A 19,031-nucleotide genomic window follows, 5' to 3' on the forward strand; every position below is an offset into this window, starting at 1 on the left:
TACAATTAAAACTTATATTGTATCTTACAATTAAAACTAAAGAGGGCAATTATTTGTTTTAATAAATATAAATACTTTATGATACCTTCGTACCTCTGCATATACCCATCTATCCAGCCTAATAGATATTGGATGCCTGCTATCTGCAAGGACTGTTAAGACCTTTACAAGGACTGGGCGCCTGGGTGGCTCAGTTGGTTAAGCGACTGCCTTCGGCTCAGGTCATGATCCTGGAGTCCCAGGATCGAGTCCCGCATCGGGCTCCCTGCTCAGCAGGGAGTCTGCTTCTCCCTCTGACCCTGCCCCCTCTCATGCTCTCTCTATCTCATTCTCTCTCTCAAATAAATAAATAAAATCTTTAAAAAAAAAAAAAAGACCTTTACAAGGACTGTGAGGCAGGTAATATTATTTATCCTCACTTAGAGATCAGGAGACTGATTATTGGAAAGGTTAAGTAACTTGGTTAATGGTGAGCTGAAAACAAATGTCAGTGTATATGATCATTTCTTTTTTCCTAAAGCACTAAGATTCTTTGTAATAATTTCTTTTGAAAACATGTTTTAAAAAACAGTTTTGTGTGTCTTTTTCTAAAATAACAGGAATATTAATTTTTCACTGTTAGTATATTCAGTATTAAGATTCTCTCGCCCATAGTTTCTAAATAGTTTCCTTGATGATAAGGAAATATTTAAGGATTTATGATGTTGAATTGTCAGTAATTGGTGTAGGAACCATCACAGTATTATTTAAAGAATCTTAGAGATCCTCCCCCTCCAAATTGAGATCTTTTGGACAGTTATGAATAATTTTTGTCAACTAGAGTGTGAACTTGTGTTCTCGATCGGACAGTCAACATAATCACATAAATAGTATTTGGGTTTCAATTTTTAAAATTAGTTTTTATAAATTGAGTAAATTTTACAAGTGTTTAGTAACATCACTTGTTAGGAAACAGTTGTACTCCTAGGACCTGTAAGTAGCCCCCATGTGTTGAGCACCTACCATGTCCAGGCACTGTATGAAGCTGGTCACATAAGTAGTCGCATTGAATCCTGAGACTGAAAAATACGGGTTATTCACCCCGTTTTAACAGAAGGAAATCTTAGCTTCCATGACTCACGCAGTCTTCCTTTTCATTTTCCTTCACTGTTTCTCCTCTAACCAGCCTTTAAATGTTGCTGTGCAAGGTTCAGAATATATCACTCTGTATTCTCTTTAGGGTGATCTCATCCCCTTTTATAGCATCAGTTGCAGAGTTAACAAACTGAAATGCCTTAGGGACCAAGGAAATCACATACATGAGTGAACAGGATGAAATATGGATTATCATTCCTGTGGCAGAATGGAAAACGAACCACTTACACACCAGCAGCAGCACTGGCCAAAGCTACCATATGCGTAGTTTTTGAAACCCATGAGAAAGTGTGAGTCCTTCGATAGCTCAGTGGTAGAGTGGAGGACTGCCAAACCCATGAGAAAAAAAGAAAAAGGTAGATTTTGTTCACAGTTTTAGACCCAAGTTTAAGCCCCTGGTATTTAGGCTGTTGACTCCCAAGTTTATATCTTACAGTTCAGACTTCCATTGAGCTCCGGACTTGGGTATCTGTTTAGTATCTCCATTTGGCTGTCCTTCAGCCATCTCAACACTTAATAAGTTTAAAACTAAATGTATTCTTTCCTCCCTCCTTCCCAAACTTGGCCCTCCTCCAGTGTTTCATCTCACAGTGAATGACATCATTTGCACAAGACAAAAACCTGAGCATCCTCTGCTCACTCATCTCTTCACTTCCCTAATTACCTCTAATATTCTCTTTCCTTTAATAGGCCATTGCCACCACTCTCCGTCTGAGTCACCACCACCTCTCTCACCTGGGTGATTGTGGTGGCTTCATCTCTTTCAACTCTTGCCCTTCTCTAGCCCATTTTGTTAAAAACAGCCGAAGTAATTTTATTTTATTCTTTTTTTTTTTTAAGTTTTATTTATTTAAAATCTCTACCCCCCATGTGGGGCTTGAATTCAAGACCCTAAGGTCAAGGGTCATATGCTCTTCTGACTGAGCCAGCCAGGCATCCCCAAAGTAATTTTAATTTTTTTATTTTCATTTTTTCAAAGTAATTTTAATTTAATTTAATTTTTTTAAAAAGATTTTATTTATTTATTTGACAGAGAGAGACATAGCGAGAGCAGGAACACAAGCAGGGGGAGTGGGAGAAGGAGAAGCAGGCTTCCCGCGGAGCAGGGAAACCGAGGAGGGGCTGGATCCCAGGACCCTGGGATCATGACCTGAGCTGAAGGCGGATGCTTAATGACTGAGCCACCCAGGCGCCCCTCAAAGTAATTTTTAAAAGGCAAATCTAGTATAACATTACCCTGCTTCAGAGCCTTTCCTTAAAGATTTTAGATTTTATCCCTAAGAATTTTCATGACCTAAAAGACTGGAAAAACCTGAACCCTTCTTATCTCTCTTAATCAGTCCAGGCCGAAAGTTAGCCACACTGACCTTCTTTTGCTCTCTGGGGCGGGTTCCAGTGCTTGCTGTCTCTGGCCCTTCCCATTATTTGTTTCCATTGCTTGCAGCGCACCCCTTATACGACACACACGTGCATCTAGGCACATTGTTTGTCAGGCCATTTCCTACTCAGTCTTTTTTTTTTTTTTAAGATTTTTATTTATTTGTTTGACAGAGAGGGAACACAAGCGGGCAGCGGGAGACGGAGAAGCAGGCTTCCTGCTGAGCAAGGAGCCCGATGTGGGGCTCGATCCCAGGATCCTGGGATCATAACCTGAGCCGAAGGCAGACGCTTAACCGACTGAGCCACCCAGGCGCCTCTCCTACTCAGTCTTAAAAGCTGAGCTTAAATGTTGGGTCTTCAGGAAAGTGGTCCCTGACTACCTAGATAAGGACTTAACACAGTAGCAGTTAAATACACGTGCACTTACTTGTTTAGTGCTTGTCTTCTATAGGGTGCAAGCTCCATGTGGGGAGGAGCAGTGACTGACTTGGTCTCTTTTTCTCCGGCATCTAGTACAGTACCTCGAGGTGGCAGTCAGTATCTGTAGAGTCACATGAAGTGTATATGAGCAAATGCTAAGTATTTACTTCAGAATTTTTTTGACATGACAGGCAAGTTTCCCTCGATGCTAATAATGTATAAAAGACTTTCATCAGGGAGTTCATTCAGAATGCCGTCAACATTTAAAGAATGCTTAGTGCAATGCAGTTGCAGTTATGGAGAATGTTAACTAACTTCTTAAAGACTGAATTAGAACTAACCTGTTTCTAGCTCCTTTCTGACCTGTGGTGAGAGTACGTGCCTTTATGTACCGTTTTTCAGAGCCGATAAGCCCATCCTTAGGACAAACCTGTCATACTTACTTAGCTCATTTTTCATTTAGAAATATAACTATTCTTTTAACTTGTTCTTGGTGTACAGAGTGGGCTGTCTTGGAATTGAAATACTAAAAATTTATAGGTGTCTTGCATTAGCCTTTGGGAAGGCCCACTTTGACCTCACTTTAAATAGCAGCTGAGGCGGCTCCAGCTAAGTCCTCTCTTGGGGAGTGATCAGTCCTACACAGCCTGCATGTCTTTTTTAAAATGTTTACTTTTTAGAGTGGGTAGTATTATGAAGAAATTTTGGTGCCTGTTATACATATTTAAATGTAAATAATAAGTAGAACCTCATCTGTATCTTTTTTAAGATCTAGACTGCTCTGATTGAGGTTCTGATACTGGCTCCCGTTTTGGTTCCCGCTGTTTTCCTAGCCGTGCTGCACACCCTCTGTTAAGGCTCGGGCTTTACCTCCGTTTTCCACCTCAGCCTCCACTTTCATCCCGGTGTTCTATTTCTGACTAGAACTTGGTCCACAGTGTCAGTCTAGGCATGGCCATGCTTCTGCTTTCAACACAAGCCTGTGCCAAAAACCGTGTGGGGAATCCAGAGAGCTGGAAGGATAGAGGATGTAAAATTAAAATTACTTGTGTGTATTCCCACATGTGTGTAGCTGTTTACCCTATAAACTAAAATTAGTTTTTAAACTTTAAGAAGCTGAAACTGTTTTTTGAAAGGATTTAAATAGTTGATATTTATGTAAATATCTGTAAATTTTGCTTTTAGTTCTAATGGTTTTACACTTTTTTTTAAAGGTGGTTTGTCCTGATTGTAGTGATGAAATTGCTGTGAAAAAAGACAATATTCTTGTTCGATCTTTCAAAGATGGCAAATTGTAAGTATGATTCACTAGGGATGAAAAGTATGCTGTTTTTCCATGTTAGGAAGATAAATGATAAATTAGTTTTTTCTAATGACTTATGCTTTTACTTTTCATCATACAGAATGTTTTAAACGAAGTATGATCTTTTTCATATTATCATTTAAGTGATCTTATAGTCTGCTTTCCTTGTTCATTTGGGTTTTTTTTTTAAACTCCCAGAGTTTCTAGACTCTCAGTATTACCTAGTTTATCAGTATTTGCCTGTATAGTAGCTGGTGATTTGTTGAGGCAAATTTAGATCTGTCTACTATAATACTTGATTGCTATATTTATTGATGTGTTTATTATTCTGGAATGTTTAGTTGGGCTCTAATATTTTTAGTTCTGTCCACTGGTTATACTGATACCTGTTGTATAACATTTGACTTCTGCAGTTCTAAGGGTTAAAATGGATTACTATAAATGTATGTTAAGTGTTCAAGTGATTTTTCCTATAGAACTTTTTTGGAACTGAGATATGGATTTCTATGGGGTTTTTTTGTTTTGTTTTGTTTTTTAGAATTGTGCGACTAGAAAAGTCATATATTTTATACTTTGCCTTATTCCGTGTCTATACCTTAAAATGATCGTGTTTGGGTTTTCAGGTTCTGAAAAGTGATTTTTAAAAACAGTCTATGAAATCCACTTTAACAAAACTGAGATAATCAGAAATTTGAACACTGAAATTGAATACTGGTTGGATGATAGTAAGAAATTACTGTTAATTTTTAAGCGTGTAGTAATGGTATTTGTTATGATTTTTAAAAAGACTTCTTTCAAACCTTCATAATGAAGTATATTATAAATCAAATTATATAGTATCTTCGATTTGCTACAAAATAATCCATGAGGGAAGTATAGGGATATAAATGAAACAGTGACTATGAGTTCATGATTATTGTAGTTGGGTAATGGGTTATGTGGTGGTTCATTGTGCTATTCTATTTCCTTTTGTATGTATTTGAAATTTTTAGAATAAAAAGTTAAAAAAATAGGCAGGTTGAAAAATGTATTTGGAATGGTTTTCAGGCTTTTGTAGATTGATTGATGTAAGCCAAATGCAGAAGAGCTGAATGATGTAGAACAATGATTTATTATTGTAAAATAGGAGGTATGTGTGATATATATGATAGAAACTCTCCCAGTTGCTTGCATCTGACCCCCTCCCTATGGTTGGAGAGTTCCATGAAGGATCTTAAATTATATATTAGAAGTTTGCTTGTGAGCCTAGAATCCAGTTTAAAAACAGTTATTAGAAGAACATTTATATTATAAACAAGTACATTTTCTTCCAGTCTTAAATTTAGTAATCTCTTGTGATTATCCCAAGATAATGGCAAATTCTTACTATTTGACTTCTTTTTTATTGGATTGATCCTGCTATCCAAAATAATAATAAATGAAAATATTTGGAGAGCAGGATCAATATTTTCCTTATTGCCTTTAGCCAGGGACTCTTTGATATTTGAGAATACCTCGTAAAACTTCTCTCAAAGAGGGGTCGTTCTGTAGATGATTACATATTTTAATATCCTGCCTAGCATTTCATTTGGGAATTGCAACACTGTGCAGTCACTTTCATTGTAAATGTTAATGTTTCCATATTTTCAGTATCTTTCTGTGGTGTGTAATTGGACTCTTAATCTCTGTTGTGTTTTTGTGGCTTTTTTTTTCTTTAAAATAAAAAAAAAAAATAATGTAGTACTTCAGTGCCAAGAAAGGATGTCCATGAAATTACTAGTGACACTGCACCAAAGCCTGATGCTATATTAAAACAAGGTAAGGATAATCTTGGAATAATTTATGGTTAATTTAAAAACTGCTGAAGTGTTTTTGAAGATCAAACTTTCTTTTGCTTTTTAAAAAATACATATTTTTGAAGTTCTGTCTTTGAAGTTCCATTTGGTTCTGTGTGAATTACACTTTTGTAAATCTGTGTGTCTTTTGCTATTATAGGGCTGCTTTTTCTTTTTTAGCTTATAATCAGGGGCAGTAATCTAAGAGTGGGAAGGAACTAGATCATCAACCAGTTACCATAGACTTGCTTTGCCTAGTAAATAGAATATTTAGTTCCTGAGGATGGTAGAAACAGGAATCAAAAGTAATTTTGGGGGCGCCTGGGTGGCTCAGTCGGCTAAGCGGCTGCCTTCGGCTCAGGTCATGATCCCAGGATCCTGGGATCGAGCCCCGCATCAGGCTCCCCGCTCAGCGGGAAGCCTGCTTCTCCCTCTCCCTCTGCCTGCCACTCTGCCTACTTGTGCTGTCTCTCTATCTGTCAAATAAATAAGTAAAATCTTTAAAAAAAAAAAATAATAATTTTGATTTGGCATTTCTCATAGTATAACAATAGTTATATTTTATTGAGGAATATGCCGTAATTGCCTTTCTTACTTGATTTTTGGCATTGTAGACAACTTTCTTATTGCCCAGGTTCATCAAATCTGATAATATGCTATGTAGACTAGTTAAAAATCACCAAGAATTTGTGGCTTAGAGTTCATGTCCATGTATTGTAAAACAAAAATAATTGTGTCTCACCAATTTTGGTTTAAGCTAATTATTAATATAATTTTAATTCATGTTTTATTAGGAATGAAGATAACATATCTATAGTACATTTTCAGCTATTGTGTATTCAATACAGTGGCTCTGTGCTTGATATATAATGCTGTTTAATAGTCATTTGTTGGACCAATGATCAGAAATTTACCTGTCTTAAAGTTGTTTATACTAGGCATGTTTAATTTTTGTTTAAAAGAAGAAAACTGCTCTTTTCGTTTGTATTTGTTTGAACCTAAGTCACCTTCTAATAGCAGTAGTTTGCCATCTATAAATTGGGTCCCGATGCTTAGGACTGCTGGGTTTTAAATGAGGCGCTACAGAACAGTGCCTGGCACACAGCAAACACTTGATAAATGTCCGTGCTTTTAGCACAGTGGTTAATTTTTTATCTTGTTTAATGTTATTAGACAAATCAGTTGTCTTAATTTCTCCAGTTCACATAGTTTTTGGTCCTCTCTGCAGCCTTCGATCAGGCCCTTGAGTTTCATAAAAGTAGAACTATTCCTGCTAACTGGAAGACTGAACTGAAGGAAGATAGTTCTAGCAGTGAGGCGGAGGAAGAAGAGGAGGAGGAAGATGATGAAAAGGAAAAGGAGGATAATAGCAGTGAAGAAGAGGTAAGGACAAACAGTTGATGTCTTTTAAAATTCAGAGTAACAGTTGGGTTTCCTCTGTGAGTTAGGATTTGGCACAAAGTCATCAATCACTTCAGTGTTTTTAGTATTAGAAATATTTCGTAATAAAAATGTGCTTGTGCTATCCATCATAACCAAGTAGTTTGCTTGCTTATTTAAAATAGAAATATGGTCTTGGGAAATTAAAAATATTAAGTATAGTTATTTCAGTAACCTCAGAAATGTTTCTTAATCTTGCCGTGCTTTTGGTTTATCAGATAATAAGGGAAATACCCACCTAATGTAGCAAAGTGCTGCTTTCAGCACTGCTTTCATCAGAGTGATGCTTTTCATCATTGTGTGGCCAGCCGTCACCTCCTACAGTGTTTTCATCTGCATATTTTATTGAAATACCTAGAGAAGTATAAAATATATCTTCTATCTAGTATTATTAAAAGAATAATCAGCAAAAAAGGATTAATATCTCTTTGATTGAGAGAATCTTAAATAATTATATCTAATACAAATGGGTGGATAGTTCTGATTAGATCATAAATAAAGCATCTATGAATTTATATGGATCAAGGAAATAAAGTTTTAGATTACTGTAAGTGGTACTTTAGGTCTAGCAATGATAAGTACCAAAAGAAGATGTCCATGATATTACTAGTGACATTGCACCACTGTACTTGTTAATGATACTTCCTAGAAGTTATTGGTGAATGGTGCAGATAGTGAAGGCTGTATATTTGACCACCAAGCAAATTGGACTGAATGTTTTCAGGAAACTAGTAAGTTAATGTCAATATGTAGTATTTTAGGTAAGTTATTAAATTCTGCCATCTAACTGTAATGAACAACTATTGATGAAATAGGATTGTTTTAGAGTTTATGTTTTATGACATAGTGCTTTATGATGACAGTGTGTAGTGTAAAAGTTTCTCGGCTTCAGTCTTCCCCACTGCTTTCTGTTTAAAATGCCAAAATGAACAAGCAATCCTTTGCTTAAAACCTCCCCAATAGCTTCTTAATCACCCTAAAAGTCAAGTTTCACTTATAGAACCTCGTTTACAGTCCGGCCCCACCTTCATATCCCTTCTCTTGGCATCCCTTGCCCCTTTGAACTTGGTGCTGTAGCCATATTAAATTACATACCTTGTTTCTACTCAACCTGTACACATACCAGTACCTCTACCTACAGTGCCCTTCCCTGTTCTCCCCCACTTAGCCTGGCAAACTCCTATTCAGTTTTCAGAACCTTACTAACATGTCACCTCTGTAAAGGGAAGCCATCTGTGAAGTATCACCTCCTTCACCCAAGGAAAGTCAATCACTCCATTTGCTAATCTAACCTGATATCGTTCCTTGTGCATGTTTTTGTTATTTAAAACCCCCACCCACACTTACTGTCTGTTTTCTCCCCTATAAGCTCCTCAAGGGTAAAGGACCCTGTGTTAACTTGATAGTGTCTGTCAGAAGGTATAACATGTAAATAAATGAGGGTCAATAAATATTAGTTACTAAAATTTTTGTTGCTTAGATTTGTGTTCTATAAAAGTTTTTGTAAAAGCAAATCTGGTTTCTAGTTTAAACATTTTCTTAAGTTAAATACAAACCTCACTGAAAGATTTTTGTGACAGGAATACATTTGGCAGTTTATGAAAGTCAAATATTGTATCGGGGCATTTAAGATAGTATCTTAGATTTATATCTGATTACTTTACCAAAGCCTAGCTCTGTGGACCATGTTTAAATTGAGAAGTGCAGTGTTTTGTTTTTTTATAAACAAATTAATAATTGTCATTTATTCTTCTCTGCTCAACCAGCAGATGTAAAGGTTTATCAACATGGGTTTTGTTTCTGGTTTTTAACTTGCCTTCCTTCGCTCTGCTAGCTTTTGAAATAAAGGGGTAAATGTCAAAACAGTGGCATTAGACAGAGGATTTTTAAAATTAAAATGATAGAGTTATTTAGACTATCAATTGAAAAGTATGCTCTTAAGTTTTACCATCAGAGATACATTTGTTTCAGCCAGAGTAACTGTAAGATGTGGATTTTGTATCACTTTCTCTGCAGTTACTCCTGATCATGTTCTCTAATGGAAGGCTCCATCGCTTATTTTTCTTTTATTTGATTCAGCACCTAGCATAGTGCCTACACTTACTGGTGCTCATTAAGTGGTTTGTTGAATGGATGATAGTCACTGAATTGATGAGTTCCTCCATCTCACTTACTACCCTGCTCCTTGCAGGTTGCTTCAGGACCAGTTCCCTACTGCCACAGCCCCTGGCCACAGCAGCAAGAAGCTAGTCCCTCCCTTGTAATTGATAAATCGGGGAACTATTTTATTACTTGAAGATTTCCCTAAGTCTGAATCTTCAGGTATTGTAGATCAAGTTTGTTCCCCACTTTACTGATTTTCTAAGCTTGAAGTACTATACAGTGGGGCTGTATATAATGAAGGATACTTGTAGTTAGAGCTAAGGGGACCTACACCTGTATAGTTCTGGAGGAGCAACAAGAGAGTCAGTTTTGGTGTTAAACCCTGACCCAATTTAATATAAGTGAGAGTAGGTCTTCTTGAGCCTGTGGCCCTGATTTAAAGAATAGATATCTGATATGATAAAAAGCTCATGAGCCATCTTGCTAAGTCTCATTTCTTGTATGAGAATTTACATTTGGAATTGTCACTGTTGAGATACCTTTTAGGACATATTCCTTTGAAAAGCATAAAATGTCTAGACTTGCCTGGTTTTGAACAGCTTAGTGTTAAGAAATAATTTTTACTTGGTAAAACAAGCCTTTGAAATATTTTAGTGAATATTAGTCTCTGCTGTTGGTAGGAAATCTTATATTATTAAAATGCTTCCTTGAGGAAAATAATACTCTCTTCTTCTGTGACCAAAATTAGGAAGAAATAGAACCATTTCCAGAAGAAAGGGAGAACTTTCTTCAGCAGTTATACAAATTTATGGAGGATAGAGGTGAGTTTTTTTTGAATTCATGATTAGTATTATAATGTATCATACAGTTAATTAATACTTTAAGAATTCTGTTCATTAAGCTTCATGTCATTTAGTAATCATGGCTCTCTTCTTGATTGCCAGCATCACCAGCACCTAGCATCATACCTGTCATATAGTAAATGGAATGAGGACTTTGACAGTATTCTGATGGATATTATGGCCATGGACCCATATGGCCTGATTTCTGTCCTGGTCTGGCCACCCATCCATGGGTCCCCAAAGAATGCTTAATACTAGGGAGCAGTAGCAGAATGAGAATCATAGTACCATTTTATTTGCACCTACACAGGTGCTTTTATGTTATAAGCCTCCCTCTCCAGAATCACTGTTTGATATACCTAGGATGTGTCTTTGTGTGTGTGTGTGTGTGTCTGTGTTATGTGTACATGTGAGTGAGAGAGGGAGGGAGGGAGAGAGATCTCATACTCTAAGATGCCATAAGTCTTCTTGTGACCCAGCCACACAGAACTAAGCAGAGAATTAAACCATCCAAAGAGAGTTAGACGTAGAGAAAGGTGACAGAGTCTCAAGGTAAACCTTGGCTTAGCTGTTTGAATCTGCCTAATGTTGTTAAAGAAATGCAAGGATTGAGGGAAAGGGATATGGGTGCTAACCTTTAATTTACGGTAGTGACCTAGTCCTCTAGTAACTATGGCCCTGTTACTCTGTTGCTTATCTGCTCTTCAAGGAGAGTATAGTGTCTCCTTTCCTGGGAAGATGCTAGAAAGGGAGTGGGGAGAGGCAGAAAGCTTTTTAGCTTGAGGAGAAGGACAAAATGAATGAATAATATTTGGAAGTACCACTGTACCCTGGGAATTAATTTTCTTGTGGGATGGGAATTAATATTTTTTAAATCCTCATTTGTATTGCTGATTAAGTAGAAGGTGGCTTGGTTTGTCTTTTGCTCTCATAAGTGATAGTGGCTACTGTAATGTAGGTATCTTTTTATTGTTTGATATGAAATGTCTTTGCTTTCTGACTTATTTCTTTGTGTGAAAGGAGGCTTGGCCTAAGAAGGTAAACAATTTCTTAGGCTTTTATATAAGATAAATAAAAAAGAAAATTTAAAAAGCTAATACTAGAAAGAGTGATAAAATATGACCGTGCCAGTCATAGGTTGTTTTGAAAGGGCCACAGTTGCATCTCCATCCCATTATTTCCTCTACCAGTTTCTGATGGTTTGGTTGTTTTAGTGTCCTTGCCTTGCATGGTCCACATTAGAAAGAAACAAAACTAGGGGTGCCTGGGTGGCTCAGTCGATTGAGTGTCTGACTCTTGGTTTTGGCTCAGGTCATGATCTCATGAGTCGTGAAATGCAGCCCCTGTTGGGCTCTGTGCTCAGCGGGGAGTGTGCTTGGGATTCTCTCTCTCCCTCTGCCCCTGATGACCCCCCCCCTCCCCGCGCACTCTTTCAAATAAATAAATACCTTTAGAAAGACACAAAACCATATAGTCTTACCCTGGAATTATTGTTTAGACTAGTCACCAGTTAATAACATACAAAGAAAGTATCATGAAAATCACTCTCATTGTGAAGCAGTTGCCCGTTAATTATCTTAGCCCTTTCTTCAGTTCTACTAAACGTTGTTTCCTTGATTTAAAAAAATTTTGTTCTGTTGGTATTTTATTTTGGTTTATCGGCTATTTACTCTTTTGCTCATTAGGGAAATGAAAATTGAGTGAAATCATATAAGGTTTTGAAAATCTGGTAGGAGAAATTTTTAAAAATGAAATGGGCTTAAGTAGACATCATGTTTTTGATTAACAAGGGATTTGTTTTCTCATATATATACACCTTGCACTATGTATAGTCAGATATTCAGTGGTGATATCTGAATCTTTTGTAATTTTAAATAAAAAATGTAGCATGGTTATAATATATTTTGTATTTTCTTTAATAGGCACACCTATTAACAAACGGCCTGTACTTGGATATCGAAATTTGAATCTCTTTAAGTTATTCAGACTTGTACACAAGCTTGGAGGATTTGATAATGTAAGTATTACAGTTAGAAATGAAACATGTTTTTTCATACATGTTTTCTTATCTAAAAATTACCTAGAATTGTATACTAATAAAAACTTAAGAGTAGAAGGAAAAGAAAATGGAAAGCACAAGTTAGAAACAGGTAGCTTCCTTAGACCAAATTTAAATTCAATTAAGGATTTTTTCAAATGAACTTTCTGATTTACTGTTAAGTTTGTCAAACTTTCATAAACCACCTGTGTATGTCTGAGTCACAGCACAACCATATTGGTAGAAATTCCTTCTATGTTTCTTTTCCACTAGACTGTAAGGTCCTTGAGAGTTAATCTTCTTTATATCCTTTATCTCTTCCATTGTGTCTGACACACACACACACACACGTACATGCACATATGTATATGTAGAAACATGCAGAAAAATCATCGTTGAACTGAAGAAATTAACTTAAGGTCGCCATGATGTATGGTGTCCATTCAATTAAGATTATTCTGGGGGGAAAAAGTATTCTGTAGATAAAATGTTTTACTAAGATCCTTAGAACTGCTTTGATTTATTAAGCTTACAGGTTTTATGGGAACTAATACATTACTTAAAGAATTTTATCTGTGTCTCTTCATTACAAATTTTGATTTAGAAACCTGAATATTTTCTTAGGTACTACGCTAGAGCTAATTTAAAAATCAAATGGCCTAATATTTCAACATTTGCAATTCTGAGATTTGTTAGAATACTAAAACTTACTTTAAAATATTGTTGTATACCAAATTTTTTATTTAGAATTTATTAAGCTAGTTATTTTTCATTCCTTTGAGACCAGAACCAACACATATAAACATATATATGTTGCATTAATCAAAATTTTATTATATTCCCACCTTTTACTTTGGGAGTTTTCATTTTACTTTGTCTGTTAGATTGAAAGTGGAGCTGTTTGGAAACAAGTCTACCAAGATCTTGGAATCCCTGTCTTAAATTCAGCTGCAGGATACAACGTTAAATGTGCTTATAAAAAGTAAGTCAGTGTACTTGATATACCTACATTCATTACTTTATCTAGAAAGCAGGTTAGAATTTACTGTATAACTGAGGCTAATTATTTCTTCTAAGAAGAAATCAGAAATTTTTACTAGACTAATCACTCTATAATAGCATTTTCTACAGTGTATTCTACGAATACTAGATCAAGGAGATATTCTCTGAAGAAAGTTTTTGTGGCCAAGTAAATTTGGAAAGTACTGTGTAGAAGTTAAAATGCCAAAGTGTTAAAAAGTCAAGGGTTGAATCCTGGTTCTGCCAGTTATTAGCTTTTGTGCCTCCAGGACCATTATTCTCCTAAGCTTCAGTTTCCTCGTTTGTAAGATGGGATGTTAGTCCTTGCCTCGTTGGATTACTCTGATGATTAAATGAGATTTCATGTGAATGAAGAGGCCTAGTGCATGGCATGTAAGAAGTGCTCAACAGATTGATACTCTACTAATACCTTTAATAACTACTGTTGTTACATTACTCTGTTTAACATTCTGACTATCTTTTCACTTTTAGTGTAGTTTTTTTTTTAAGATTTATTTATTTGAGGGGCGCCTGGGTGGCTCAGTCATTAAGCGTCTGCGTTCGGCTCGGGTCGTGGCCCCGGGGTCCTGGGATGGAGCCCCACATCGGGCTCCCTGCTCAGTGGGAAGCCTGCTTATCCCTCTCCCACTCCCCCCTGCTTGTGTTCCCTCTCTTGCTGTGTCTCTGTCAAATAAATAAATAAAATCTTTAAAAAAAAAAAAAAAGATTTATTTGAGAGAGAGGGAGGGGGCTGGGCAGAGGGAGAGGAAGAGAGAGTCTTAGGAAGACTGCTGAGCATGGAGCCCAACACAGGGCTTGATTTCAGGACCCTGAGAACAAGACCTGTGCCAAAACCGAGTCGGATGCTCAACTGACGGCACTACCCAGGCGCCCCTAGTGTAGTTTTTTTAATGACTTTTTTTCTTTGAAAAATGTTTCTGTTTGGGTTAAAGAGATTGGGAAGAACTGAACTAGAATAAACGAGAGTATCTGAGAACTTAAAAGAACACATTTTAAAAACCATAACTCTACAGCAATATTTTGAAATGTTTTCCCAAATGTAATTTCTCTTCATGTTTCCAGATACTTATATGGTTTTGAGGAGTACTGTAGGTCGGCCAATATTGAATTTCAGATGGCATTGCCGGAGAAAGTTGTTAACAAGCCATGTAAAGAGTGTGAAAATGTAAAAGAAATAAAAGTTAAGGAAGAAATTGAACCAGAAATCAAAGAAATAAAGATTGAAGAGGAGGAGAACATAATACCAAAAGAAGAAAAACCTACTGATGATGATACTGAAAGAAAGGAAAATATTAAACCCTCTCTGGTAAATCAGATACTGTTAATAGTGTTATGCCTTCTTTGATATATTTTCTACCTAGTCTGTAAAGTTTTCATAGCTAATTTATCGTAAAATGTTATACTTTATTTTTTGTGCGTTTTCTTCATTAAGTGCTATTTTTGTATTTAAAATTAGTTGTTAGCTATTTTTTCTTAGTGTTTTAGGAATGGCAGGAGTTTCTTAAAATAACTACTACCTTTCTCAATATTAGTATTGGTTGGCACTTCCTTTTGCTAACAGTTAGATCATGAAATTAGGTTGACAGTGTATACTTTTGTTGGTTTAGTTCCTCTGATCTTTTTCTAGGGAAGTAAAAAGAATTTATTAGACTCTATACCTACACAGTCTGATCAGGAAAAAGAAGTTAACATGAAAAAAACAGAAGAAAATGAAAATCTGGAGGATAAAGATGAGGAGACAACTGGGGTAGATGAATCCCTCAGCATAAAGGTAGAAGCTGAAGAAGAAAAAGCAAAATCTGGGTAAGAAATTTGTTTTTGGTTAAGATGCATTTTGGCTGAATGAATTCTAGTAATTTGCTTTTTGTTTGTGTGTGCATGTTTGAATCTAAATTTGACAAAATACAGGATTATTGAGTGGTTTGCATTTATTATGTAAGTAACATTTGCCTCCTTCAGAGACCCGGCTAAATGCTACTTTGTAGCAAAAGGTCATATTTTTGATCCATTCTTCTTGCTCTCATCATGGAAATTTATGAAATTTTGAGCTAGAGAAAAAGTACTTCTTACCACATTAAGCTCTTCTGAATAACCAGATAATATAAATTTGGGAAGATGGCTTTCTGTAATGTTTTGTAGATGGAATGTTGGCTCTAGATTTTAAGAGTTGTACTAATTTCTTAAGCAAAAATAAGAATGGAAAAGTGCTAATAATTAGTTTTCAAAAGGCCAAAATTGTTATATTGTGTTTAATGTGACAGTAGCAATTTCTTGTTTTGGTCAGTTTGGAATGATGAACTTATTTATTTAGCAATGTAATTTATGCACTGCCAGTGAACCCCTGGATTTTGTAGGTGATTTTTGGCATCTGGTCTTATTTCTGAGATTTAAACAACCTAAACATCTCCATTGTTAATGGTCCATTTAAATAAGTACAACCAAATGTTTTTGATCATTTTAGTATTTTTCTGAAATTTGGCCACAGCATGCAGACAAGCAGGGAAGGGAAGCAAAATATGCTTCCTGAATATAGTGAAAGGTGTTTGTTTAGTATACTTTGTTATATATCTTTGTACAAATGTGTATATCGAGTACTCCTTACTGCTATTGGAGATTATCTCAGCTGTTAAGAAACTTAGTAAGTACTTAGCTTTTTGCCTAAAATCTCTTGATCATTTTAGTGTCCTCTGAAATTTTGGTTGTAGCATGCAGATAAACATGGAAGGAAAACCTGGGTTTAGATAAATACAGTATAAGTGTTTTCTCATTATACTTGGTGTTGTAGTCCTGTGTGCACGTGTATATTTGAAGTACTCGTATCTGCTACCGGAGACTATTTCAACTCTTAAGAAACTTAGTAAGGAATCAGCTTTTTGCCTAAAAATCTGATTTTCATATCTGCATGTATTTCTGGAATATCTACTGTGTGGGAGGCACTGTGATAAGCCTGTATTTTCTTTTTGTTACTAGTAATTAATTTTTCAATTTGGTATTTCAGCTGATTTTATAGTGTAAACTATATATTGTAGGTTTTAAAAAATTCCTTAACTATATAGCTTTTTAATTTACTATATATATTTATAAATGTTTCATATCACAAACTGAAATTTTCCTGCTGTGACTGCCCTAATTTGGTAGATGTTCTTCAGAAGTGTTGTGTGTTGGGAATGTCCAAGATTGATTTCTGAATTTTATTAGATAAGTGCAATAGAAAATTTTACAATTATAAAGAATCATATGTATTTCTCTAGCATGTAAACTTTAAGTAATTAGCTACTACCAAGAACTTTCCGTGTCCTTCTCTTATAGTCTAGGTATAGGAGATTAAATAAGTTAATACAGGTAAAATGCCAGGTTCAGTGCCTGGCTCATAGTAGGTATTAATAAATTACAGGTTTAAAAAAAATTTGTTCCATTGTAAGGAGTGTGACATCAAAATGGGAAAATTTGGTATTTCTTTGTGAATTCAGATGAAAAATACTGATACATTTCGTTTCTCAAAATACAGTTCTTTAAACGATAAGTAACTGTGTGTGTGCGCGCGCGCGCACGCTCATGCACGTGCGCAGGTGCAGCATGCATGTGGGTGTGAGTGAGTTATATATATAAATTTAATATTTAAAATCTGTATGCTGGTTACTTTTTATACTTTCAAAGGGTATCTTTGTTCTGTGTTCTATCTTGTTTAGTGCATTTACCTCTGATTTTTGCCACTGAATTACTAGAGGAAAGAGTAGAATATTTTATTTGGCTGATAGTAATTGTGTTGTTTGCTTTTTTATACTTTAGTATATTATTTAAGTGCTCTTCATTTGGTTTGTGTCTGAGGTTGATATTCAATGCAAAATTTTATTTTTAATTTTTGATTGCTTTATTATTACAGAGTATTAGGGTTTTATTCCAGATTAAAGATTGCCCTGGCTGCTACTTAAAGTAGGATTGTGCTTGCTATTATTGGCATTTACCAGTTGTGCTCAGTGCACTGTATAATGTAAGACCTAGTTTAGAGTTTGTTTTCATTTAAAAATACCTTAGACGTTTTATTCTATATCTCTTTTCCCAATATATGATGATTCTGAGGTACATGATAAATCTCTTCAGTGCATAGTAAATTGCTTCTTTTGTTGTGGCCACTAAAATACACTTCCTTTTCTCTCTGATATGCAGAGCTATAAGTTTATGATTTAAACAAGTAATATTCTTCCCCAAAAAAATGTCTTAAGCATTTTAATTTATATATATAAACATTTATTTATTTAAAATTGTTAATAATAGTTTATCATCCATAATACCCTTTCTGGTAATTTTCTAGATATTTTAGCCTTGCTAATAATTATTTCTTCATTATAGACATGTTAATGTATTTTTAATAATAGAGTTCCTATTTTTACCTCAGATTATAGCTGGTTTTGTTTAGGTCTTAATTTTTAAGTACCTATTCATTTGAATATAAATGAGTCTTTAAAAATAGAAATAATTCTTGAGATTCTGTAGACTTTGTGATGTATTTCAGAGAAAACTGATGCATTTGTTACTTCTGTAAACTTAGACTTAATTTCACAAGACTATTAGGTTTCCTTTCATCCCTCCTGGCTCACTATGTAGAAGCAAAGGCGTAGAAGAATAAAAAATCATTATAGTGTTGCTTATGTTACTATAGATTATTTTTGTTGCTTACACAACTGCATAATTAGGAATGATAATAAAGTATGTTATTGCTAAAAAGTTTGCATAGAAGAATATAAAACCAATTATCAGTGGAGAAAGCATTTTATATAAATATTATATTAATCAACTTTTAAAGCGTAATTACTTAGCTATCTTGTGGTTCTGTTTTATGATCTTTGTCAGCTCTAAAGTGATGGATTCTTTTTGAGAGAAAAATTGTAAAAAGTATAGACATAGTTTTTATACTGTACAGCAGATAAAAACTTAGAACTGAATATAGTTGAATTTCATTTTGAAGTTTTTTAAAAATAAATCTAGTGTTTGGAAAGATTTATAATTTAAGATTTTCTCCAACTTGTTTAATACAGATTTGTGGCTAATATAAAATGAATGTGAATGCTCAATTTTAAAAAGTGCACAATATTGAGAAGATTGAAATGGTCGCAGTGCTGCTTCTAGAATGATTTGACTTTTAGTTTGATATTACTTGGACTTGGCCTTATATACATATTTCATTGGAACTTCAAAGTTGAGAGAATTGGTAGAAGACTTTCAGTAAATATACGGTAAAGAAAGCAGAAATTGTAGCAAAGTTTAGAAGAATAGAAAGAAAAAACTTGATGTGATATTGATGTGAAATTAATCAGATATTCCCATGAAAGGTAAAATAATATTTCAGTTAGCATAACTTTTGAAATTTTGGTTGGAGCACCTTTTGAACTCAGTAAGACTAGCTGTTGGCTAGTAAAAGTTTTGTTTTAAACAACATGAGGCTGGAAAATTTGAATAAAAATAACTTTTAGTCTGAAAATGGCTCTCAGGTGTAATGATTTTTGTTTTTGTCAACA

General features: G+C 35.0%; 1 protein-coding gene across 1 annotated transcript in view; it reads left to right on the forward strand.

Annotated features, from left to right (window-relative positions):
• The window catches only part of ARID4B (AT-rich interaction domain 4B), a 145,284-nt gene that overhangs the window by 84,477 nt on the left and 41,776 nt on the right, over nt 1-19,031 (forward strand). The window contains exons 9-16 of the mRNA XM_044916014.1: nt 4,149-4,228; nt 5,958-6,034; nt 7,280-7,434; nt 10,343-10,415; nt 12,359-12,453; nt 13,359-13,456; nt 14,578-14,821; nt 15,143-15,318. Coding sequence (XP_044771949.1) covers nt 4,149-4,228; nt 5,958-6,034; nt 7,280-7,434; nt 10,343-10,415; nt 12,359-12,453; nt 13,359-13,456; nt 14,578-14,821; nt 15,143-15,318 — 998 coding nt within the window. The remainder of the gene's footprint in view (nt 1-4,148; nt 4,229-5,957; nt 6,035-7,279; nt 7,435-10,342; nt 10,416-12,358; nt 12,454-13,358; nt 13,457-14,577; nt 14,822-15,142; nt 15,319-19,031) is intronic.

Source organism: Neomonachus schauinslandi, chromosome 6, assembly GCF_002201575.2.
Source record: "Neomonachus schauinslandi chromosome 6, ASM220157v2, whole genome shotgun sequence".
NCBI classification, from domain to species: domain Eukaryota; kingdom Metazoa; phylum Chordata; class Mammalia; order Carnivora; family Phocidae; genus Neomonachus; species Neomonachus schauinslandi.